Source organism: Fundulus heteroclitus, chromosome 22 (assembly GCF_011125445.2).
Source record: "Fundulus heteroclitus isolate FHET01 chromosome 22, MU-UCD_Fhet_4.1, whole genome shotgun sequence".
In the NCBI taxonomy this organism is placed as follows: Eukaryota; Metazoa; Chordata; class Actinopteri; order Cyprinodontiformes; family Fundulidae; genus Fundulus; species Fundulus heteroclitus.
In genome coordinates this window covers 19,880,804-19,907,899 of record NC_046382.1, presented here as the reverse complement: position 1 = coordinate 19,907,899, position 27,096 = coordinate 19,880,804, and the positions used below count along the sequence as shown (strand labels likewise).

Below are 27,096 nucleotides of genomic sequence, written 5' to 3'. Positions count from 1 at the left end.
GTCCTGACATTCAAGCCCATGATTAAAGTATGTGGAGAATCATGGTAGCATCAAATACTTCCAAGGTTATCAGTGTAACACTTCATCTAGCAACTTAAGTGAGGTGCTAATCAACAGCAGTCAGAGACTCTGTCCTCCATGTCCTAAATACCGCACCCCTGAAATCAGTCTGCTGCCCATTGACCTGCTTTCACACAGGACTTTCAGGACTTTAATCCCAGATAGCAACCAGAGCTGTGGAGCCAGAATAGACCAGTATGTTTGCGTTATTGTGTCAGCAAAGAAAACCTCCACCTATTACTCAGTACCTCTGATTTCTCATTGACCACATGTAAGGTGGAGTATGGAGATCCAAAGCTGCCAGAATCCAATAAAAAAGTTGATTCAGTTACATTACAACTGAATAAAAAATGCATCAATTAAATCTGATTATAGATTTAAATGATATTGCTGTACTGCTCTTCACAATTTAATATTTTTACACTGTCACTATTGCTTATTAAACACATTCTAACATCTGAGGTCAACTGGAGCAGTTGTATCTCTGCCAACTAACTTTCATGGGTAATGCAGACAAAAACCTATGCTTTTTTAAAAAAAAAAATTAATTATTATTAATTTACTGAAGTGTGACCCTTTTGGCTCTCCATACTGCTAAAATGCACAAAGCAAAAAAACATAAATAATGCCTGAAATCAGTATCTCTAAAAATACATGTAAAAACCTTAAACTATTTACTTTAGTTAAAACGTTGTGTTAGGTGTTTTAAGCACTTTTATTATGGTATGCAATTTCTATTCCTTTTATTATTTTAAAGAGGCACTTTAACTAGAAAATGTCCAAAAGAGTAAGCAATTTCTTAAACAAGAGCCAGAACCAACAATGTCAAGCACCCTTCAATGATAGTATTTGTGAAAACACTAAAATGTTAAATGACTGAGTTTGAGACAATTGTCGATCAATCTTAAATGATCATAACAGGAAGCAGACATCCTTGTCAAGTAAAATTGGATCAGAGACTCAGCGAATCATTCAATTAGTAGAATTGAAAACACATCACAGAACCTGATCACAAATTTAGTCCACTAGGACTAACAGAATAAGCAAATGATCAGTTTTACAGAGTATTGGTGCATTAAACTGCATATCGGAAGCTCATGGGGCACCAGTATTGTATGGTTTATTATGACAAAGTATTTCTTCATACCATAGGAGGTGCAGGTAGAGGGTTATTATTTGCCATAACCTTTGTCACATATAACTTGTAAATGTGTCAAATGTTGAGTGGGGGTCAATTTATATTACAAGTTAATATTTCAGGTAATTGTTGAGAAATGTGCTTAACTGTTCTTGGTTCAGGACAGTTACTCTTGCTCCAGTCATACCATAGACACTCTGAAAACTGTTTCCGACGCATCAGCAGCCACCCCTGCTTTGGCTGATTGTTTGGGCACTCTCAGGTCAATGCTCTCAGACACTACATTTGGTTTGTTAAGGAAAAAAATGTCTGCTTAATGAGCTCTATTTGCTTCTATTTGGTTTCATCTTGGAATAAGAGCTCAGGATTCATGAGCCGGTTTTTACATTACACCACAGTGGTTTAATCAGTTATGAAATCAAATCACTTCCTAACCAGAAAGATACAACTTTAGACCCAAGGACAGAGGAGTGAAATCACAGTCTCATTTCTGAAAAACAAAATCTGCTTAGCTTTTAGTCCTTATCTGACATCCTGGCCTTGAGTTCACATGTAAAAGCTTCCATATATGTTCCCTTCCTGTTGAAATAATTTGTTTCTAACAACAGCGTTAAAGTATAGTAGGAGCGCAAGACTTAAACAAATAAAACCTGTAAAACTGCAATGTGAAAAAATTACAGGCTTCTGTATAAAAGGAGCAAAGCTTATCAAAACCCATTAAGCAGTTATGGGAGAAATCTCATCCTAGTATACTGTAAATTCATCCATGGAAAATACAGTATAATCATGGAAAAAAGAATATCCTCCTTTAATGCCTAGGTTTCAATTAGAGTTAAAAATCATCTGGTCCTTTCAGATTTTAAACATTTTCAATTCTACTATAAGTGAAGAAATGCAAATATCTGAACAAACACGGTCAGTAATTAGTAAAGAAAGAATACACCAAAATAATAAGACTGTGAGTAAAAACCTGCGCACCACTTATGACAGCGTACGTGTCAGAAATCAGACCTTTTGTAGTAAATGCCTTCATCATCCTTCACAGATTGATGGGCATTGGGCAACATCAGTTGCTTCTCTAAGGCCATTTCTGAATCTTTTCTCTCCTTGGAAGTTTGTTAACATACACATAAATACTGCAAAACCAATAAACTGCAATGACTTGTGCTTTTAGGCATTCACACAGGCAAATTGGTTCAACTAGCAGCAGCTGGTCGCTACCTTCCCTCTTAAACCCTACACATGAAGCAAGGGTGTACTTGGTTTCTCACACACAGCTTCTTCGTTTTGAATTAATGTCCTGAAACATAAAGCTAACTTTACAGAGGGTGTACTTTCTTTTTCCATTGATTGTATGTCAGTATTAATAGAAATGTATTCATACAGTTGCACATTTTTACAGGTTGCATTTTTGTTCTATCTTAAAGCTTCATGTGGACTATAAATGTGCAGTACGTAGCAAAATAATTCACATCCCTTGAACTTTTTCACATTTAAATTAAATTCAAGGAATTTCGAAACTTTTGCCAGGCACTGTACAGACATCCAGCAGAATTATTTCACGCCTGCCATAGTGTATGTTGCAGAACCAAAAGCGGCGTCATCGAGCTAAGTTAATGAGCGAAGGGGGAAAAAAAATCTAATTTTCTGAACAACTTTACACGCAATACACAAGAGTCACATTGCAACCAATGAAATTCGTTAGCTCCCATTGTTATCCGGAAACCAAATGTTTTTCTTTAAAAAGGGGGCAAATCAAAGGATTAAAAAAAACGACACGTATAAATCTCATTAAAGAGTCAGTATAGTGATTCATTCCATCTAATATCTAAAACAACTGCTACAAACTCTCTTCATACACTCTCCATACACTTTGTATACACAAAGGTGTGACCGACGAAACACGTCTGTGCTTGTATGTCGTTTTACGTGTTTCATTAATTTCAGAATACAGACAAAACCACAAAATAAGTGTTGCAAATTCACCACCCAACAAAGGGAAACCTGTTGCTGCAGCTGAGCAGCCACACGTGTCTAGCTAAATGACTTTTAGCGAGCTGTAATAACGTCTCAGGAGGAATGTTAACAAGTCGGAACCAAACAAAAAGAGCGGCAATAAACGATTTGCTGCGTATGAAAATGGCTTTGATAACTGTGGCAGAAAAAAAAAACACTCACTTAATGGTTATATGCATTTATCCAAATCTGATATTTGACCAGCACAGTTTTCATCTGCAAAGAGTTTCTGGAAGTAAACATTTGCGCGCTGTCATATAGTAGCGCTTACCTTTAGCAGATGCTGGTTTATCCATTTTGTAAAGGTCTTTTTCTGCACTCTGTCTCTTTCATCTGCAAAGAGAAGAAACATCACATCATTAAATGTTTTCTTTACAAGTTGTCTGGGCACATCCCTTCATGCAAAATCCACCAAGACAGAAACACCTTCAAGCGAGACCTGTTGTGTAAACTGTTAGGTTTTGTGTTTCATTGTACCAGCAAAAGAAAAAGTTACGGATGATGGGTGAAAAACCGCATGTCATAAAAGAGTTATGTGGTCATCAGTCATGCTCCTGCATATCCATTTGCTTGGGGGATTCCAAAGATTGACAGCTTCATTTTAATTTAAAAAGTAAAAGCTTCTGTTTTTTTTACGTTAACTCTGCATATTTCAATTTGACGATGTATCGAAAAGAGTTGAATGAAAATACAACCATGTACTAGCAATATTAAAAGCACAATCAGGTGACAGCTTGCACGCCTTTACACACCCAAAACATCAAACCTCGGTATGAATAATGGAATGAATATGGGTGGAGACCCAGAAATAAGGGATCGGCTCCAGGTAAGCTTTGCTTCTAGATGTCAAGCAATATTAACTTACAAATTCGAGACACACAATTTAGAATACGAAGAAGATCTGATGACGCAACATTAACCAAAATGAGAAGAAAACAAAAAAGATGGCAGCTGACCAGCAAGCTAAAAGGTTTGTGTATTAGATACAGCATGGATTTTAAGACCTTGCAAATATTTTTATTATTTTTACATCTTTTCACTTTAAAACCACAAAACTCTGCATATTTATTTTGAGATCATCTATGATAGACTAACACAAAGTAGAGCATCCGTGTGAAGCTGAAGGAAAACATTGAATGATTTTCAAAGAAAACCCTGAAGTGTTGCGTACGCTTTATTACTCAGCATTGCAGTAAATGTTTTCTAAATTTTCTGATTTATGTCTCAACTACCTAGTGCAAGAAATTTATTTTCCGCATTCTTCTTTGCAAAATAGCTCAAGCTTTGATTTAATTGTTGGTTTCTATAAACAATTCCTAGGCTCAAGTCTTTTGCAGCCTCTGGCAGGTTTTCTTACAGCATTGCCCTGTATTTTGTTTTCTAATCGTTTTTTCATAAACTCTGACCAGATGCCCTGAAACCCGCTGAAGAAAAGCATTCCCCCAGCATGACACTGTCACCACCATGCTTCATGTTGGAGGAAGGTGTGCTCCATACAGATGTTTTCTAAAGCACGTTTTTCAGCCTGGTTGCTGTAACCCCTACATGGCTGGGTCAGATTTGTGGAGTTCACAACAAAACTGGTTGTCCTGTCAAGAGATCCTCCCACCTGAGCTCTGGAGGAGCTGTGAGATCCACTTAAAAGCACGGCCTCTTAGACATCGTGCCGTACCTAATCCATGTTTGAATGACGGCCTGAGCAGCACTGCAGGAGATGTTTAAAGCTTGTGATATCGTTTTATAATCTAACCATGAATTTCTCCACATCTTTATCCCTGACCTGTCCATCAAGTTTCCCTGGTCAACATGATGCTGTTTTTTTTTTTTTGTCACTAATGCTCTTTGACCGGATTCTTACGATTGTGTTACTGTAGTGCATCACAAAATATCCCAATGAAATATATAGAAAATGTTGTCGTGTAAGAAAAGTTAAAAGGGGGATCAATACTTTCACAAGACGCCAAAACTAATACCATCGCCGTAATCAATACTTCTCCTTCTGACATTTCTAACTAAATAGGTGAACAACAATTCAGATAAAACATGGTTTGAAAAAGCAACCAAAAAAAAAAAACAGGAGAAAAGGCGTCCTGCTTTTCAAAAAGGAAGACATTCAGCCACGCTGGAACCTTTGGGGACGGGAAAGTGTTGCAGCAGCGCGGAGGAAGCTTGTGATTTCCCAGAGGCTGACATGAAATCACTCTCTACTTAGAGGCTGTCAAACGTGTGCCACAATGTTTTAGTCCTTGTTTGCATCGCCATACCAACCAGATTGACATCAGCCCGCGACGATGACGGCGCCGCAGTAGAAGCAGACGCACTAAAAGAAAAAAAAAAAACAGCTACGTTGAAGTCAAAGTATCTATTCTGTGCCTGCAATAGCTAAATATTGGCCAGCCACCACCGCTGTGACTCACTCTACTGCTTCCACGTCTGCATGCACGCTCCTTTAAAGAAATCTTTAAAACTCACGTGTAAACGCTGACGTTGAATGCAACATCTGTCAGCCAGTACACGTTTATCCCACAGCGACCCGCCACCAGCAGTTTAGGAGAAACGCTTCCTGAACTTTGACCGCGGGACCAACAGCAGATAACCTGACGCCTTTCCTAATCCCCCCACCGGCAGATTACACTTTAAGTTTTCATCAGGCAGATCAGAGCAATCATTGGCAATACGCAAACACAGATGGGCCTAATTATTTGAGGAAGTCGGAGCATAAATACTAACCCATGCAGCACATGAGCGTTACCAGATGTGCTCTGTGATCCCTCCCGGTTTCCAGCAGGTACTTCATCTTGCGCGGGCGGCGTCTGACGGGCAGACGAGAGTGCAGCGATCCAGGTAGACGAATGAAGCCGTTTTAGTCTCCCTGAACGTGCCTTTCTGTCTAACAGCCTCTGAGGGAACTGTAACTCCCTCTCTCATCGTGCATCCAGAACGAGTCCTGTCAGGTTTTCCATGGCTACTTGCTATTTTGAGTTTCCATGCGCTTTGGTGTTTATCTAGTGGCAGCCCGCGAAGCCTGCGAATGAAGAAAGTGTTTCATGCAAACACGTCCGTTTCTTACGCCAGGATGCTTTCAACTCACCATTTTGTGAATTTGGGTAAACAAAAACTCCATTTAAAAGGTGCAATTATGATGCTAGACACCATTATTTCCACCATTGATTACAGACTATACTGAATAGATAATTGTCAAACTAAAAGCATTAATTTTTAAGCAAGAAAGCAAAAGGTTCAACACGATCAGCTCTCTTTTATACAGTTGCTTGTGTTTTTTTTTTTTTTTTTAAATCAGCAAAGTCATCTAAAAACATCCAGGCAAACACAAATCAACGTACTGCATGATAAGACACGAAAACTGCCAAAACAGACAGGAAAGCTTCCTTGAGGCTGTTCTGTTCAAACAAGATTATTTCAATAGTAAGATTTTTTTTCCCCTCAAATTTCAGTGCTCATTTCCTACAGACAATTTGAAAACTTCTGAAAACAAATCAGCTGCTTAGGACAAAATCAAAAATCTTCATAAGCTGGAGGCAACTTTGAATAAATGCCAGAATCTTAATGTTAAGCCGCAGAAATGATTCTAACTTCCATTGGATTATTCAGGTTTGAAGTGAAAAGGCTGCTGACTATCATATAGTATATTTCTCTAAATGATCATAAACCCCAGAAAACCTATCTCCATGATAATAAGGGGTACCTTAAGTGTTCTGGCAGTCTATCCTCTGCAGAGTTTTCCATTTAGTTCATCTAAAAATAGTGCATGAGTGAGAGGCGATGGGAATTGGTCAGTGAAGAGGTGCGACAATTACTCTGGATAACACCGATCAAGTGGAAGATAAAATATTTCAATGTCACACTATTCTGACCATATGGCATGACCCAACGCATATTTAAGAGCCATTTCATTTCTAAAGAGACTCCACTTTCCTGCCTTATTTAAATGGTCTACTGGGTTCTTATTTAGTTGTGTTTAACACCAACAACCTGAATCCAAAGAGAAAAGCCTCGGGACATCCTAGGCTAGCTTGGCTGGTCCTCCAGTAAGCTAACTTTTGACTTAGAGACCTGAGGGCAGCTGGATTCACTGTTGGAGCGAGGGGGACTGAGGTGGTAAAACCATGGAGAATGAACATGTTCTGAGGAAACTGACAGCCCTGTATGGAGAACCCTGTCACTCTCTTTTGCTGTTCTGACCCGGATGTTTTAACCCAGCACTATTCTGAGACCTTGATTTTCAACCTCTTCCAAAAAACGTAATCCTACAAAATTACCTTTAGGTCAAACATTTCTGACCAGACCAGCAAAGATAATCATCCTCTTGACATCCAGGAGTAAAACAAACTTTGTATAACTTTTAGGGTTTTAATCGATTTAATCCTCAATAAAAACAGCTCCCTGTCTGAGTTTAACTCTCAACAAATACTTTAGGAGTAAAACCGTCAGTTGACTTTAACGACGATCAGGAGACATTGACTAGTATTAATTAGATGTGATTTATGCCCTATTAATCTGTTAGATTTTTATGCTGATTATTTTTTATTCATTTATTGAATACAAAAAGTGAATCTATTCTTCTTTATAGATGCATTTTAATACTTTAGGTTTCATCTTCAGATCAAATACATTTTATCTATAAGTCATGAGGCTTGTTTGATTTTTAACAAGCCTCATGAAACTGAGTGAGTTTTGGAGATTAAAGTCTATTAAACTGACAGATAGTTTGCAAAATGACCAATAAAATACATAAAATTGTTAAAGCGTGTGAAAGTATGAGATATCCAGAGAAGGCCGCCAGGCTTGCAGCAGTTTTGCTGTGTCATTGCTGATGTGTTCGTCCCTGACTTCACTGTTCAGCTGAATCACGGATGAGTAAAGCTGCTCAGACTGCAGAGGGACACCAGCTCATATCTTAGCTTTTTACTGCATTACATGCAAAACCTTTCTTTACAACAAAGAGGAAATCATATAGACATGCTGCACAAGTATTCCAGGAGAGAGTCCAGCTCAGAGCAAAGGTCAGGTCAGAAAAAGAAACCTTCCAACATACCGACAGTGACAACCACCGTGCTTCACATATCGACGTTTCACTGATAACACACAGACAAGCAAACAAAAACACAATGATAAATCCACATAAAGCACGTGAACAACAGCTGGTATGACATGGCATAACAGTAAGAGTTGTTTTTTTCTAGTGTTTTTTCTAGTTTTTCTACCCTGAATGTCTGAATGCAACATATTTAGAAACATAATAATTAAGAAGAGTCGAGAAGCTGACTCTGCTGTGATTCCTTTTCTTGTTACCTGGGCTTCCAAGAAAAATATTCAAGGTATATTGAGATTGTGGTGCCCTCTTGAGGATCTTCTAAGAATAAAGAGCGAGCAGAGTCCTTGTTAATTCTCCAAATGAATAAAGGTCATGTAATGTTTGGCCATAAAGTAGACAGAATCAGGCCCACATCACACAAGCAACGACAAAGATATGACCGTAACAGTACCAAGGTGAGAACTAATGTGATCATTCATGTAATCATCTGTTATTGCAGGAGTTTAGCAGCTTTATCAAACACATTACAGTTATCCAATCTTACGAATCAGTGAGCGTAGATTTGGACCTGGATGCTGACCTGTTGCTTCTCTCCTCTGATTAAATCGGCTGAAGTAAACAGGTCTGCTTCTGTGCCATTGTTAATTAGAAAATCCTCCATTGTTATGCTTGTTTCTGCAAATGTTACGCCTTTTTAGCAAAACGATGTATCAATTTTATTCTGTTTAATCGGATCAAAATCACATCAAAATCACATCAAAACATGTGTGAAATTCATATTAGCCTCAATTCAAATGAAACATAAAAGACCCAATAAAAACTAAAATCAAACATTAACAGCTAAATAAAAGGCCCATTAATAATATTACTAATAAATCAATATTGGATTTCAGAGTTAAAGTTTTACAACATTTATGTTTCAAGATTGCTATGATCACTCAGCAAAACTGACCCTGCTGGTCAGCGCCTTCAAATGAACAGTTTATAAGTGACCATTTACAGTTTATAGGACTCCTTGTGGTAATAAATTGATAAATAACCTCCTTAAGCTAGGTAATGGATGGATTGACTGATGGACATGTGCTAGGTTCAGGTTCAGGTTACACCCCCCCCCTCCCTTTCTCCCAATGTGTTGGTCTCCCTTTTGTGAAAATCCACACATGGAGTCCACTAGCTCCCTGAAAGGGTGCGGTGGTATCTTGCACCATGATCTTAGCAGCAGGTCCTAACTACAACTAAGTTGTGGAGTTGGGCCTTCATTAGATCAGACTTGTTTATTGACAGATGGTCAATTGTATTGAAATCTGGGGGAATTTTAGGCCTAATCAAAACTTTATACATCACCACATGTATTTCTTTAAAAGATTGGGTTGCTTTCTCATAGCATAACAACATGGGCATATTTCTGTTGTCCTAATTAATGAAAAACCCATATGTATCAGGCATGTCAGCTGCTATTTAGATTTTAAAAGCTTGGCTATCCTGTATCATAAGAAGGCAAATGAGAAAACATGTGAGAAGTGTTAATATTCTCAGTGGATGTATTTACCTTAGATTCAGCTAAACAAGTAACTGCAAAACAGGTTTCTTAATTATATAAAGGATCCTGTCCATGTACATGTATTTAGCTGCATCAACGTTCAGTTTTGTGTTTCTGGTCTTTTGAAATAATATTTTCTTTGGTGATCAGGTGGTAAGTTGACGTAGATTCTGCCACATTTTTGGTTGACCTGAGTCTTCTTCAGTGTTGGTTAAAAAAAAAACATAACGCTATTTTAACACACAACAGTCTTAAGCTTTTGATTTGAAACTATTTGGTAATGTGCAATTGTGTCCTATGAATAACGTTTATTAGATGTTTTTGGTTTTATTATTTTCCCCTAAACCGATTATTCCTTTACTTAACGGAGGAGTAATGAGGAGTAAACAAGTCAGTTTGCCTCTTCACCATTTCGTACTTCTGTGTTGGTCGTTCTGTACACAACTTTATCATATAGAACTGTTTTAGTTTTTGTTTCCCACTGACCACGGAGAAGTTCCACTAGAATCGGACAGAGCCGTAATGGGGCTATTCACAGGTATGATATTTAAACGTACTACGTTAACTTGCACCATCCAGTATGTGTAATAATTACTGTCCATTTTTTTATTCCATGAAATGATTGTATTAAGATCTGCAGTTCTGCCGCACAGATTGCTTAAGAACTTATCACCACCCTTTGCCTTTTCCTCTTCATCTCCCTCAGGGCAATATACCTCCACACAACATTTTTACTTTTACCTTTTCAACTAAAGAGGGTCACAAAAGGCTCTTCTCTGGAAGTACTTGTCATGTTAGATTTTATCTTCCTGTAGAAGCACTCTGTTTGGATTGCCGGCAATCTGTGTTCAGGGGAAAGATAGTTGCATCTAAATAGATAGCATCTATTTGTTTTCAATGCAGTTATGCAAAGCTGCGCGTCAACGTGCAACGTCAATATATTGCTATTGAATGAAATAAGTATCTTAAAAAGATCATCTATTTTGTATCAATTACACTAAAATATGGATTATTTTGACAATCCTAGGACATGACCACCGACAATGCTTAGCTACATGGTACATGTCAAGAAACCATCCAGATGGATGGCAGAATCCAAGGTTTCCTAAACATTGCCCAAAGGATCACACTGCCTCTGCCAGCTTGCCTTCTTCCTGATGTCATGTGTCCCCCAGATAAGTGATACACAAGCACCCGGAAGTCCCCGTGAAGCAAAAGAAAACACAATTCGTTGAACTAGGTCAACTTCTTCCATTACTCCGTGGTCCTGTTCTGATGCTCACATCCCCATTGTCGATTAAAAAAAAATAAAAAATTAGGTGTATGGTCATAACCACAACGTAAAAAAGTTGCAGGAACCCATTCTATTCACATTTATCATATATAAATATCAAATCTAATACTTTGATGAATGTTTCCAGCCAAAAGTCCATCTGAGCCCGACCCCTTCCTCACAGACCACCACAGCATTCAAACAGGCTGCCTCAGACACTTATTTGTAGCAGAAGCACATGTGCGTGGCTATAAATAACCACAACCCTAAACTATGCTGCCCCTGCAACTGCAGGCCACATAATCTCTGCCGCTTAGGTGACATCCTTCATTTCCTAACGTGCACCGTGGAAAAGCTAACGAGAGTCAAGCTTGTAGAGCCGAGAGGAGGAAATAGGTGTGAAAGTCTGTTTTGAACCCTAATCGCATTTACTGACACCATAATGTAGCTTAATAAATTTATATGCATCTCTCTCCAATTTACTGTATAGACTTTAAACAAACGATAACAAGGTTTTCTGCACGTGTCCAAAAAATAATATTGATTAGTAATTATTTGCTACCAGAAATCTTCTGGTAACAGCACTGTCTCTGTCCTCTAAACCTGCTGGACATACTGTATGTGCAAGCAAGCTTGTTTAAATAGACAGGAGATGAACCGATGTCTTTGTTATAGTACTTGGTCTCTTAGCATTAAAAATCTTCACAGTCGAATCAGAATTGAATCCAAATGTCATGGTGATCAAAATCCAGCCTGCATAATCCTCTTGACCTTGTATGGGAGGAAAATAAAAACATGCAGACTAAACTAAAGCTTTTAACATTACTGTCAAGGAAAATGACTGGCAAAGCATCCTCGAGTCAAAATCTCTAAGCAAGTTAAAGTGCATCTGTTGTATTCAGAGCATGAAAAACCTGCAGCAAGTCATTGTAAGCTTTCGTGTACTTGAATGAGCAGTTAAGAGTTCTACAAATTACAATTAAATTAAGAGTTTCTACACCATTACTTGACAAACAAACAATTTTTCTTTCTGGAAACCAAGGGGAACATCTTGGAGCAACTGCCTATGTCCAGTAACAGCTGGGGGAGGGGGGAGCATGCATTTACGCTATGCTTTAAACACCAAAATAAAAGTCTGGTCCCTATGGCAAAATCTCTGACATCCCATTCATGAGCCATCCCAGTAATCATCTGACTGTTTCCAGTATGACAGCATTATCACTTTCATTTTCAAAAGCAGCAGGAATTATATCTGTGCAACTTTTAAAAACAAGCAAACAAGAATGATAAAGATGGCGAGATACTTGAAAATGCAGTTTTAGCATTCCTAGTGAGTGAGAAACTGCAGTTTTCTCAGAGGGGTAGGGCAGCCTCACAACTATGTGACTGGAACATCTCTGTAATTGAAACAGGTTGTTGGCATCCTAGGCCGCCAAGTATTTGTTGTCGTTTTGTTTTCTTTTTTGTTGCTGGAGATAAAGAGTAAAGAAAAAGCTAGAAGCTCTACAATGTTTAACAATCTCTGCAAATACTTTATCTATCTATCTATCTATTTCTATCTATCTATCTATCTATCTATCTATCTATCTATCTATCTATCTATCTATCTATCTATCTATATATATATATATATATATATATATATAAAGCATTCTTTTGTTTTCTTCAATGTGATGATGTTGAGAGAAAAAATTTTTTTACTTTGTTTTTTTTTTTACAAAGCAGACAAATATAAAATAATGAGGTTAAAAATGCAGCAGTCACACATCCTGAGAAGCAGAATGATGGATAGTTTTGTTTATTGTGTGAAGGTCACAAGTTTAAATATTGCCTGAATTTCAAACAGAAAAGATAAAAGGATGAAAGGAGGAATGCAGAATTAAACAGCATAGAATAATCACAGCTGTCTGAATATCACAGATAAGTACGCAAACAAAGCCGACATTGACAGCTGAAGATGTACCACCAAAGTAAAGTGATCTCATTTAGGTCACTGATACACATAACAAAGACTCCTTTCAGGCAGGCTACGGCGGTGTATAAAGTTTGTGTCGGATTTCACAATTTTGCATTTCTGGCAAAACAAGCTGGAAGCCTAACTTTAGAAGTCAGAATTAACTCTCAAGTTTACACTCAAGATGGCTCTGACATGTACAAACCATTGTAAATGTTAATTGAAGAAACAGCCTTACAAAATGATTCGCTCCCTTGGTTTTTTTTTATATTTTGCTACATTCCATCCTGTAAATTAAAGATTTTCAATCTTGTTTTTAGTGCTGGATCTCCACAAAATAAATATCCTTAGTTGGTGAAGAGAAATTATATATATATATATATATATATATATATATATATATATATATATACATATAAAAAATGGCCATGTGTATACGTATCCCCTTCACTTTGCTATGAAGGCCCTAAAAAAATGTGGTGCAACCACTTCCCTCAAAAGTCACATAATTAGTTAAATGAAGTCCACCTGTGTGCAATTTAAGTGTCACATGATCTGTCAGTATGAACACACCTTTTTCTGAAGGGCCCCAAAGACTGAGCACCACTAAGCAAGAGGCATCACGTCATGCAGACCAAGCAGCTTTCCAAACAAGTCAGGGACAAAGTTGTTGAGAAGTCAGCAGGGATCACAGAAAATATCCAAATCTGTGATGTTCCCCCAGAGCACCATCAAATCCACCCTCTTCAAATGGAAAGCACACAGTACCATAACAAACCTGCCAAGAGAGGACCGCCCACCAGAACTCACAGACCGTGCCAGGAGGACATTGATCAGAGAGGCAGCAAAGAGACCAAAGGTAACCCTGAAGGAGCTGCAGAGCTCCACAGCAGAGACTGGAGGATCTGTTCATAGGACCACAATAAGCTGTAAACTCTATGGAGCTGGGCTTTATAAAAGAGTGGCCAGAAAAAAGCTATTACTTAGTGTCAAAAATAACAAGGCATCTTTTGAGTTTGTCAAAAGGCTCGTGGGTGACTCCCAAATGTGCATCTACTCAGATGAGACTAAAATTTAACCTTTTTGGCCAGCAGGGAAAACACAACCTGATGCAAACCCAAGACATCCCATTATTCCAACAACACCATCCTCAGTATCATGCTGTGTGTGTGTGTGTGTGTGTGTGTGTTTTTTTTTTTTTTTTTTCCTGCAGCAGGGACTGGGAAACTGGTCCCAGTCGATGGAAAGCTGGTTGGAGCTAAATACAGGAAACATTTTTCAACAAAACCTGTCAGACTGCCTGTGATCTGAGACTGGGAGGGAGGTTCACCTTCCAGCAGGATGATGAACCAAAGCATCCTGCTAAAGCAACACTTGAGGGGTTTAATGGGAAACATTTAAATGTGTTGGAACGCCCTAGTCAAAGTTCAGACCCCAATCGAACAGAAAATCTGTGGTTTGATTTGAAGATCGTTGTACACAAGCAAAAACCATCCAACGTAAAGGAGCTGGATCAGTTTTACCACGAGAAATGGGCAACGATCCCAGTGGCAAGATGTGGCAAGCTTACAGAGACTGATCCACTTGAAGCTGTAACTACCTCAAAAAGGGTAGCTCTGCAAAATGTTTCCTTTAGAGGGGATGAACAGTGATGCACGGGGAAGTTTTCTGTTATTTTGTCGCATTTCTTCTTTGTTCCGCAATAGAAAAAAAGAAGACATCCTCAAAGTTGTAGGCATGTTCTGTAAACAAAGTTGTGCAAACAATCCATTTAAATTCTTGGTTATGAGGCAACACAACGTGTCAAGGGGGGTGAATACTTTTGCAGGCCACTGTACATTTGTCATGTTTTATCTTACATAAGTACGACTGCACGCTCACATTCTCTATTTAAGGGCATACCCCTATTGTTTATAGACGCATTGTAATCAAGAGAACATTGTTTTTCTTTTGCTTATATTCCTAATAAGCAAAGAAAAGGGTTAAACATGACTCTGACACCATCGCCAAGATAGTCAATTATATGCAATTATTCCCTATTTATGCTAAATCAAAATGCAGTAATCATCTCTAAAGTGTGTATTAATGCTAATTATGTTTAAAACATCACCCAGGTCATTCAAAACCTGCCCGAACAATCTTAGTCTAATCTGTTGTTTGATGTCCCTTTTTCTTCCAGATTTAGCTTCCGATAACAATTCATAAATCCCACAATATCTCTCGAAACCGGATCCTTATTTTAGCAGAGACACAAAAATAAACGCATTAGCTAATTTCTTGCTCATCCATCATTTAAAAATAAAGAAAGGAAGTCTGTGTGTCGGTCTGTTTGGGCAGAGGAGGGAGGTGCGGCCGGAGAGAGAAGGCTGCAGAGCATGAGTCAGGGGAGGGACACAGAAATTCACAAGATGATCTCATGTAAGAGGAGCTAAGCAGAGCTGTGGTATGAGGCTCAGTCATACTGGTCTTCCCATCACCATGACAGCATATAAATACAACAGTGAGCATGCATCATTCGCAGGCATCGATGTGATGCAACTGCATGGAGCTGCAGGCAAAGGTATAGTTTATATAACCTTCTGAACAATGCCAGGGATACTGTTGTGTCGTGTTCTATGAGATCAGCGTATATAAGCTGTTTTAGGGGGAAATGGAGGACATCTTGGTGAAAATACTACAAGAGATCCAAAAGACGATGAAAGTTCATGATGGACCTGAAATTGCTGAGATAGAATAAGCAACTTGCGCAAACCCAGGCAAACTACAGGTCGATCTCGAGTTTTTCCCATGAATATAAGCTATGTACAATGAGGGAGACATAATGTCATCACCTCCTACGCGTGAGGTGAACAATGCTGATTGTTTATTGTTGCGCCATCTAAGGCCGCATCCAGACGAAGCTGAACAGACCCGATCAAGATAGCCGCACAGAAAGGTTTGTGTAATGATAAAGCCGCCCAAAGCTAAACAAGTCGTACTGGGCGTTGTAATACGTGCGCCACGCCAGTGGGTGGGGGGGTACAGTTGTAACTTAAGCAAGGGAAGTAAAGATAATCACATCGCACATGTGCAGGAAACTCTATTTGACGCTGGCGGTGAAAGCGGAGGAGCTGAAGATGTTGTTTCAGAGGTCGAACAGCCCGTGCAGCACAACTGCAACTATGGAGATCGCCACTGTTGTGGTTGTTGGCATGGGAGAGCACGCGCGTTAAAGGAGAGGCGCGGTCTACGTAGGGTCGCATGGGCAAACACACCAGTGTGCAGCCGCTGATGCGTATTGGGATATCACAACGGAGGCGCTGCGTGGGGCAGCTTCAAACTTATCCACTCTGGCAGCCAGTTTCAGATGCAGTCGGTTTCACGGCCGCTTAGTTGTGACGGGACCCCCCCCGACCCACAAAGAAGCTTGTAGCATACACCCAAACCTAGCCTCGTCTGGACGGGGCCTAGTAGCTGAAATATGTTAGAAAGCAAGTGATTAATCTGTCCTTACAGTTGGTTTGTTTAGAAGCAGAAACAAAATGGGGGGAAAAAAATTAAGGATTTGAGCGAGTGTGACAAAGGCTTAATGGTGCACACGTTAGAATACGCAGTGAATCACAGTTTATGTGGCTATAAAGCTACAGAGGAGTCCTGCTGGCGCATGATGACTGATGGCTCTTTCAGCAGAACGATGTGCTCCGCCGCGAAGCACAAAATGGTTCAGGGTTGCCTTCAGGAGCAAAACAATGAGTTTGAGGTGTTCATTTGACCTCCATATTGCCCAGATCTCTCTCCAATTGAACATCTGTGGGAAGCACTAGACATCCACCTCTCATCTTACAGGACTTAACGGCTATGCTTGCTAACACCAGACACCACAGCACGCCTTCAGGGGTCTGGTGAAGTCCGTACCTTGACTCATCAAGGCTGTTCTGGCAGCAAAGGGTGAACCAACACTCCATAAGTCTAGCGGTCACATTTCTGCCTGATAAGTGTGGATTTTAGAAAGTGTGGTGAAGAGTTTAAGAGTCGCTGAATGAAAGATACTCTCATTTTGACATCTTCCCCTGTTCTGCGTGGCCAGGTTAGAGACAGGACCGAACCAAACCTCTGTTATTAGGCATGTGTGACCTCCCAGGTGACTGCACCTTTCAGCAAATAGCACCACTCCAAAGAAATATCATACTGTATTTTTTTTAAACCATTGATTTGACAGTCGGCAAAATCTGGTTCAGTCTAAACTTATATGGGTCTAATGCTCAGTTATGGCGGATTCCAAAGGGCCAGGTGAGGTCTAGCATAAAAACCAAAGCTCTGCTTGCACAGGCTGTCTTCAAAGTGTAGCCAAATTCATTCAGTTTGAAATCCTGACAGAGATTTCTAACGGAGAGCTTGACCACATCCAACAGGACACAAGTCTCTGAAACTTGGACAAAGCTCCCATTAAAAACAAAGTATCTTTTGTCCAGTAGCAGACAGGCTTTACAGTGGAGGCCTGCTGTGTGTGTGTATGTGTGTGTGTGTTGGCCTGTGGGCCATCTGAATGTGATGAGTGGGCTGTCGACAGAGAGCGAAGGGGCAGGGCTGAGCCCAGGAGGCCGGACAAAGGCAGTGACTGGGCAGAAAAAAAAAAACAGAATGTTATCTAACTCCCCATTGTGTACGATAACACAGGTATTAAAGGTTTGCTTGAGTAATATAGAGCCGTTCCTTAAGGATCTGCAGTGGTCCTTTAGATGATAATGCAGAGAAGAGTGAACACCAGTACAGCCTCAGAGGCTCTAGCAGACCACACCCTACAGCACAGCAGAATATACAGAAGCAGACAAACAGTGGCTAATGCTGTGTTATCAACATTAGATCTGTTTTGCTACTGAGCAAAAGGAAAATAAATTAAAAGCTGTCATCTTGGAAGTTCTGCTTTTTTTTCAGCTTTTGGTAAATCAGTCTTTTATGCAACTCCTTGAATAAATAAATAAATATCATAGTCATGAATTCAAGCTTCACCGCAGTATCAATCAACACAAGCAAATATTTACAAACTGGGTTTTGGGCGTTAGAAAAGCGGACAGACTTTTAGCTCTTAATCACCCAAAAATGCCCGTGCTTTAGAAATATAGACCACTGCTGCGGTGCTGCGGCATCTGAAAAACAGAACTACTGGCTGAGCCACATCCGATCCATTAAACCTTCATGGAAGACGGAGGATGATCCACTGCTGAGAAACTCAAATGGCCACTTCACGTTGACAGCCTACCCGGCAGGCTCAGCTAGAACAGCGTGCTCCCATTTAAAGCACTGCCCAGCACCACTGGCTGCTGTGTGTGTCCAAGGAACCGTGCCTTTACCCATTCCTCAAGTTTTCCGTCTTTTGTCCGTGAAGTCTGCATTACCTTTCAGCTCTGCTAGGTGTATTATTAATGCACAAAACCCTAATCAGCATTTGTTTTTTCTGCGACTAGGAGCATGAAGAAATACTTGCAGTTTGTCTGTATGCTTTCAAAAAGTTTTAGACTTTGTCAATTTCCACAGCTAAGAAATTAAAAACAGGGCATTCAGCATTTTTTTTTTTGTTCTTTTCTAAACTGACAGCTAAAATCAAATAAATACACAGAAACAACAGGTTTAAGGTGAATCTGCAGTAACTAGGGCTGCCTGATATGAGAAAGCCATGAGATGGCTATATGATGGGTACAACTGTGATGACGACATCAGTTACAATAAATCCACATTTTCCTCCCTCCTGCCTTTCTACTGTGTGCTTCCAGCACGCTGTAATCTGCGCCAGGTGTGGAGCTCTGCTGCAGCCAGATTCCATCCAGCAGACTGAAAAAAAATGTGTGTTCGTGACACTTGGAATATTTTAGCTATCAGTTCTTGCATTCCAAACCGTGCTTTCCAATAATGACATAGAGCTACCGTGACGATATAGCCGCAACATATCGAGAGGCCCAACTAGCAACACGACAACATAAACTTAATCACTATAGCTGCCACACTGAGAATGGGACTCTGCAAAATTTAACTGTATTGGATGCTTTTATTATAATAAAAAGGGCTTTTTTTATACCAACTGGATTTTTAAATGTGTCATAGATCACACACTTGGTGTTTATGGGCATTTGCTGTTCATATTTTCTGAAACAAAAAGGATGATGTTTGCATACCTTAGGAAACATATGGAATCCACTAAAGAAACAATGGATGTAGCGATCCATAGCATATTCCTAACAAGCTGAAGTATCACAACTTATACACAGCTTCACTGCAGGCTTACATTGAGACACTTTTTGCTTTTTAGTCTCCATTAAAGACTAACCTTTTTATAATAAACTGTTTGTTTGTTTTACTCTTCCTCTTACAGGCTTTGTGAAGCCATCTTTCACCGATCAACTTTGGCTTTAATAGGCTAGAAATCAACACTTAAATATGAAAGTTTACCCATCTCTGTTTGTTAGGTTGGGATAAACTACCTCCTGTTGTATAACTTTCCAGACAACTGGATTGTTTACTGGCTTGTTTGCTTGGTTACTGCTGATGATTTTAGTTTTGAAACGCATCCCATTGATTCTCCATGCATCACAAGGAGCAAAGCTCGGGGCTCCAGACGGCCCAATTAAGGTCAAGCTAGGCTTAGATAATAACGAAGACGTTTTTAAGTTTTTAAATAACGCACAAATGGAAATTGCTCGAATAACAAAGAAAAGATTACAGTTAAAAATGAATGCAGATGCGTTTTTTTAAAAAAAAAGGAAGACAAATATAGGACAGCCTAAAGATGTTGCAGAAATAAGTAACTTCTGCAAACGAAAATTTGTCAATGTGAATATTTTTAGTTTTAAAGTCTCTGCATCGCACATACAGTTTTTAACTTTAAAATCAATGTTTCACTTCAAAGAGTCTGTTCGCTGACTCCCTAACCAACTCCTGGTGAATGAATGTTAAAAAGTTCAAACAACCTTTTACTCCTTTGTGGGGTAATTTGTAACCTGAGCTGATGGGAACAAAAAAAACCCTCAGAATCAGCAAAAAGAAATGATTATCTCATGGTACATATGTAATTTGCGGCATGAATAGCTTAAACTTTACATATTTTTTATATCAAAAACATTAGGTGAACAGACACCAAAGTAATTCTACAGCACTGCTGGGAAAACTACAACGGCCACAGTAAACTGTGAAATGATGAACCGATTGCCATTATTTTCGGGAAATGTGTCCTTACCCTTCAGTGAAAAATTCATCATTCACGCAACAGCTGGTGGGAGAAGAAATATTCCCTAAAATCTGTCCATGACATTTGGAAACTGATGGCAAACTGGCTGCAACGGCTGAAGACGCAGGAAATAAATAAGCTTTTCTATTTGTCACAGCCCATCTGCCCGAAGACAGCAGCTCCAGATTCCGAATGATACTCCATCATATGACTCCTTCAGAGCACCGGTCACAGCGTTTAAGCCTTGCAGCACAGCTGACCGGGCCCGCTGGCTAAAATCCTCAACAGCTGAGAGAACATGCGCACATATGCTGAGTATTCACAAAAGTCCCCGGCCTTTGTGGCTTATTATTCTGCTGTTTCACTTTGTGTTTTACAGAGAGACAAAGGGTTGGAAATGCCGCCGCTGTCAGGTTGTATTAAGCCCGTCTCGACGTCCGTAGGGGCCTGGCCTGGGGATACACGTGTTTGAGTTCGTCAAGCTCAAGCAGAGTGGAGCTCGAATCTGTGATGGAATTACTCTAATTAATGTGATAGACCAAAAAAGGTCCTGCAATGTGAAGTGACATGAGCTAGTGACGTAAGATGACAACGGAGCAATACTATAATCCATTATCCTGCCCGATTTAGGACACGTTGGAGGTCACAACAGCACCATGCAATTCATTTTATCTATGCACAAGAGATTTTACAGAATAAACTAATACTAATTGAGCTAGTTACAAGTATGAATGTTTACCAATGCTGTTCCTAAGGTTTAGACGTCTCCTAGTGGAATGGTAGAAAAAGTTATTTCTCAGGATGTAAAGGATAGAAGAAGAAGAAGAGCAAAGTGGTTGCTAGTCCAACTACTTTACCGGCTGATTTGCTGTAATGGCGTCTCTGAAACAATCGTTTTGTTGTCGTGAAGTCACTCTGTAACTAATTTGGTTGTGCTTATGCCTCACTAAACCTGCTGTGTCTATGATTAAGTGAGTAAGCTTTATTCAGTATTCACTGAACACTAATGACAAATATAACAAACCAATTAAGCAGCGTGGTGTTCCCCCACCCACACTTGTTGCTATTCCAACTAATTAACCTGCTAATATTAGCTTGTACTACTTCTGTTACTTTAAAGAGAGAAGAATTGCAAAAAAATAATAAATTCTCTTAACAGAAACCACTTCAAAAGTGCTGCTAAATTTGGAGGGTAAATATTCTATAGTATTGCTTTAGTGCGTTTAACAAAATCCAAACAATGACAATACTATGATAGCACATCAGCCCATGGCTGCATACAAAACATAACTGATGTTACTGGTAGTTTTGGCCCAATAAACCCCAGATTTATCCAAATAGGAATAGCATTTAATATCAACCCAAAGTTTTGTCAGTTAATGTCTTCAGTAACCAAATATCAAAGCTCAACTCCAATTTTCATAAATACGTTAATTTTTAATGCACTTTAACAATATGACTTAAAAATGTACATCGGAAACTAATGTAAGCAGAATGCCTTTTGTTTCAAGGCGCTGTCGCAGTTTTAAAGGGTGAAAATATAGCCTACATTAATGAAAGTGGTGGAATAAAAACGACTATTTCAAGTCAATTAAACAATATTCTAACTACTAGGGCCAAACTTCCATAGGAATTGCTTGTTGAATGCTTCATTGGAATATGTTAAATAGAAAAATAAAAAAGCAATAATAAAGCTTTATTATTATATATTTGGGTTAGAGTGAATTAAGGGACATTAAAGGATATAAAGTAAGTCCAGAATTACAGCTTTTAAAACTTTGTCAAACCTACATCATACATGCATAGTCTTTTGTTTCATTCGAGTCATTTTCCAGTTCCTGTGGATTGATTTGTTTGTTTGGTTGTTTTTGTTTCTTTTCCACACAACCCCCAACATACCTATGTGTATTAGTGGAATTTACAGAATCCCAAAAATGTGCATACGTTTACTCTGACAAGGTAACAGAGGTTTTTCAGGAGTACATAAATCTATTTTTTCCATTTATTTCTTTATTTCTTTGTCTGTTTCTTTTAGTTATTATAAATTAAAATCAACCATATGGGCTGTAAGGATTTACTACTGAAATTCAAACCTCAACGTGATGTCATGGGATAAATATGCCCACTTTCCCATTGAAAGCTGCCTGTCAGCAGAGAGGAAAAGGGAGCAGGCTGACATTTAACCACTTAACTGTCAAGCAGTGACCGGTCAGATTTCTTTATCGCCTAAAAGAGCCCCGGCGCACAGATCCGCTCCTACCTTTATATTTTTCCAATACGTCCTCGTAGGCTTGGAGGTATTCCTGTTCGTCCGAGAGCACATACCCCTGCGGCGCGTACTGAGCCATAACCCGGGCTTCCCAAACTGGACGCTCACCAGCGACGGACAGGGACACAGCATGTGTGTCGTTGCGCGGCTCTACGTGCGTGTGTGTGTGTGTGTTTGTGCGCCTGTGTGCATGCGCGCTTCGCTGAGGGCTACAGAGTGATCGGCGCTGTTGTCTTTCTGAAGGAAACGCCCTGCAGCCCTCCCTCGTCTGCAGTCTGACCAATGGGCGACGCTTCCTCTCTAACTTTATGGGAGTGACAGGAAAGGCTGCGCTGTAAAAAATAACCAACGCCCGTCAAAATAAAATCAAATGACTGAGATTGAAAATAACCTCGCGAAATGTTTATGTCATGGAGCTATATTGGGAAGTCTTACGAAGCCAGCCTAAATTTAACTACATTGTGGCCTACATGGCAAAAAAATAATAATACTGGTTGACATTATTTTAAAGTCAAACCAGTAAATATTGACAGCATGGGACATTGAGAGGAAAATTTTCATTGTTTTTTGAAGCAAATGCATATTTTCAAATGCATTTTTTAACCACAAAATAGCCTTCACAGTGACTCATCTCTTTACAACAGGAAGTGCCATACATGAATGATCACACGTCACGTGGATATTCTAGTTCTGATATATTATTGAATATAAGATACAGACTATTTCTTTGAGGGGAAAATTGACCTTTATAACAACATTATTTTCTCAAATAATTCTCATGTGTCAACATTAACATGTGACATGCAACTAAATCCCAATTGAGCAGAAATAATGTTCCTCACAAGAAATGATTTCCTTTATGTGATACAAGGGCACTGTGTTGCTTATCATATATTGTAAATGGCATTCCTAAACCATACATGTCTAAGACTTTACTAAATATAATTCAATCAAATACCTTTTATGAGCAAAAATGGCATTAAAAATTTAAAACACAGCATCTCAAAAATTTAAGAGTGCAAATTAAAGCAAGATAACCATCCTTTGAATTAAAAACAGTAATTTGCTGCTTTACAGCTGCCACTAAATTGTTGTAAAATTTACAAGAAAATACTTTTTACAGTGTGCAAAGCAATTCATTGCTGATTATGGCTGCAAGAAATGATAGGATGGAGTGAGCATCCATACTTTTCCGAAGGGCCAGGCTGTTTTTCTTTTTTCTTTTCTTTTTTTTTTTTCTTTTTTTTGCCTTACCGGTCTTTATTGAACAGTAATTTAACAAGAAAGAAGGTGAAGCCATGCAGCACATGGCCCAAGACCAGGAATTGAACCCAGGACATTTCCGTCAAGGACTATAGCTTCTGCACACAATGTACCTGCTCTACCAACTTAATCACCCAGCACCCAGGACTGAGCTGTTTGACAAAAGTGGGGAAGATTAAGCAACTGAAAACAGAGGATTTTTTATACCCTTAAAAACAACCTAATCTGTTCAAAACAGTTCCTTGAATAAGACTAGGAAACAATTCTGATGCAAAAATTTTCTATTCAAAGGCAAGAACATCACAAGGCTGAGAAATGGACTGTTCATGCACCAGCCATGACAGAGGACTTGAGCGGGAGCTCAACAGCCAGACCATCCAGACAGCTTTGCTTGTTAGTAAGAAAGTGCAAAGTTTCTTGGTTGAACAAATGTGCTGTCTAATATGATTTATTTGGAAAAAATGCTGCCGTCTTTACACAGTTACTACCTTGTTATGCTTAAAATTAAATAAAATAGTAGTGAACAAAAATACAGTAATTTCATCATTGTTTGAGCACCATATTGCCAACATCACATGTAAATAAAAAAGCACTACACTAAAAGAATTCAAAGCTAAAAAAATATCAATTTTTTTTATTTGTTTCCACCTAGTCAGTGATGGCAGAGCCTTCCCATCGGGCTGGTTCAAACAACGGGGTGCCGGGCCATTAGATGTACAAGCTACTACCACAAGGACAAGAATTGTCCCACTACGTTGTTCTCACAGGGCTAATTGCCAACCATGTCCATATCATTTCACCTCACATTTGAGCGACAAACTTCACTGTCTTCCTTCTTCCAGTATGGCTTGTATTGCTAGTTACACCCTGTTTCAGAAAAGATGTCTTTGCTGTTCAGTAGTTTTCAGTTGCAGACACCCTGTCTACTTTTAAAACTAGGCTTAAATTTTTCCTTTTTGACAAAGCTTATAATTAGAGTGGCTTATGTTACCCTGAGCTACCTCTGTAGTTATGCTGCTATAGGCTTAGGCTGCTGGAGGACATCAGGGTCTATTTCTCTCACTCTGCTTAGTTATCCTACTGTTATCCAATTTGTACAACTTTTAACTTTTTGTTCTCTATCATTTTTTTCCCCTTCATAGTAGGTACACATGGTCTGGCGTTCTATTAGCAGCGACATCATCCAGGGAAGACAGATCACCCGCTGTTACCATATAACGTAGAAAAGGATCAGTGTGTGTTTCTGTGCTTTTTTGTGTTTCTGCTCTGTCTTCTGTAACCCCCAGTCGGTCGAGGCAGATGACCATTCACACTGAGCCTGGTTCTGAAGGAGGTTTTTCCCTCCTGTTAAAGGGGAGTTTTCCTCTCCACTGTCGCTTCAAACTTGCTCAGTATGAGGGATTGCTGCAAAGCCATGGACAATGCAGATGACTCTCCCTGTGGCTCTATGCTTCTCCAGGAGTGAATGCTGCTTGTCAAGACTTGATGCAATCAGATGGGTTTCCTTGAATAGGAAAGTTTTTTTGACCAATCTGTATAATCTAATCCAATCTGTATAATCTGATTGAATTTGACTTTGGAAAGTGCCCTGAGATGACAGGTTTCATGAATTGCCACTAAATAAATAAAACTGGATTGAATTGAAACTAGGAAATCTAACTTCTTGCCTTTTTCTCATTTTATAGTGGGAGCTTTTCAGCATTTTTCCTGACATCGGACATGGAAGTTAATATGGTTATTGTCAGGGACTTGCAATAGTATTAATATCCATTCCATTATTATGTGTCCCTTCCTGTTTTCAGATCATTGTCAAGCAAATGATCTGAAAACAGTGACTTATAAAGTTGCCCCCCCCCCCCCCCCAAACCAACCATTTTAACATGATCAAAGTCTACATCTCATCAGCAAAAAAGCAAGGGCAGGCCAACTCTGAGTTGGGACAACATATATTGGACATTTTGTCATAGAGTATTCTGTTAGCCATATCAGAGGTGATTAAGCCATACTTTTCCAATCAGTTTTCCTTTTTTTTTTTCTTCTCAAAATGTTCCTACCACTTTCCACAAGCTTCAGACACTAAAATTTATACCAAGTTGGGGGTATCAGGGTTAGGATGACGTTATGTGTGTGTAATTTTTATTCAGAATAATTCTTCACAATATTACTGCAGTCAATTATTTAATGCTTATGTTTTTTATGTAGTATATTTGTTTTATTTTCATTTTATTAACAGAACCGATTCAAAAGCAAAAGGTAAAACACAATGTAGTTTTTAAAATAAAACTGCAACTGATATGTATATTTTTTTTACCGTGTACACAATGAGCGTCCTGTCAGATTGCACCTTTACATTGCACTCCATCTTTTACTGACTTCATGGCACTTCCATTGATCCGGGGAAGTAAAGTTCTAATTATGTCTGGGTTTAAATCAGCTGAAACTATGAGAACAGATCTTTACGAGCTTTAATGGTAAATCACTACAGTCCGGACGCTGTAATTATGACTGTGGTTTTACGAGATGAAGTGGTATCAAAGTAACACTATAAAACGATTAGGTGCCGTAAAGGTAGCTCAGCGCGCGTTTCGACACGTTTTATCAACCAGTTCCTTAAGGTCCTCATTAATCTCCATGTTTCATAGACATTTTAACGTTGAAACGTTGAATCACCAGAGCAGTCTAAATGTATATAACAGCACATCAACATACCCGAAAACCCGCGCATAAATCACATCTTAATGCTCATTCAGTGTTTCTCCAGGTGCGCTCGCTCACCTGCGATCCTGAGCACAGCTCTCTCCGCCGGATCCAGCACCGACCCCCCCTGGATCTTCCTCTTGGACCGCTCGTGTCTCGGTAGGTTCCAGGGCAAAGTGTCGCCGGGTGCCGGCGACGCCGATCCGGATTTGACGCTGCTGTTGTCATCCTCGTCCGAGATGTCGGCCGAGGAAGACATGGAGCAGTGCAGGGAAGGGTTCCCCGAACTGGAGCTCTGTGAGACAAAAGGAAACGAACAATGTCTTGACTATACACACAACCGTGTGTTTGGGGTGAGAATCCAAAAAGACAGAAAACGCAACCAGACGGTGATCACTTTTTTTTCTCTCTCTCTCTCTCACCATGACGGGTCAATGTGCGTAATGTGCGCGCATGTTAAAGCGTGACACGGGCCACCGGTTCACAGTGACCCAAAACAATAAAAAGACTGAGCCGAATAAAAAGGCAAGCCGAAAAGCAATAGCATCTAGCACCCCCGCCAGGTCAGATCTAAGACTTACCACGGTAAACATGGAGACCTGGCTGCTGGAAGGAGGAAAAAAAGAAATATC

At 39.4% G+C, this 27,096-nt stretch overlaps 1 protein-coding gene across 1 annotated transcript in view; it reads right to left on the bottom strand.

Annotated features, from left to right (window-relative positions):
* dst (dystonin) overlaps window positions 1–27,096 on the bottom strand; it is a 139,044-nt gene that overhangs the window by 101,715 nt on the left and 10,233 nt on the right. Inside the window, exons 4-5 of the mRNA XM_036126829.1 lie at window positions 26,543–26,759; window positions 3,486–3,547 (exon numbers count right to left, since the gene is read on the bottom strand). Coding sequence (XP_035982722.1) covers window positions 3,486–3,547; window positions 26,543–26,759 — 279 coding nt within the window. The remainder of the gene's footprint in view (window positions 1–3,485; window positions 3,548–26,542; window positions 26,760–27,096) is intronic.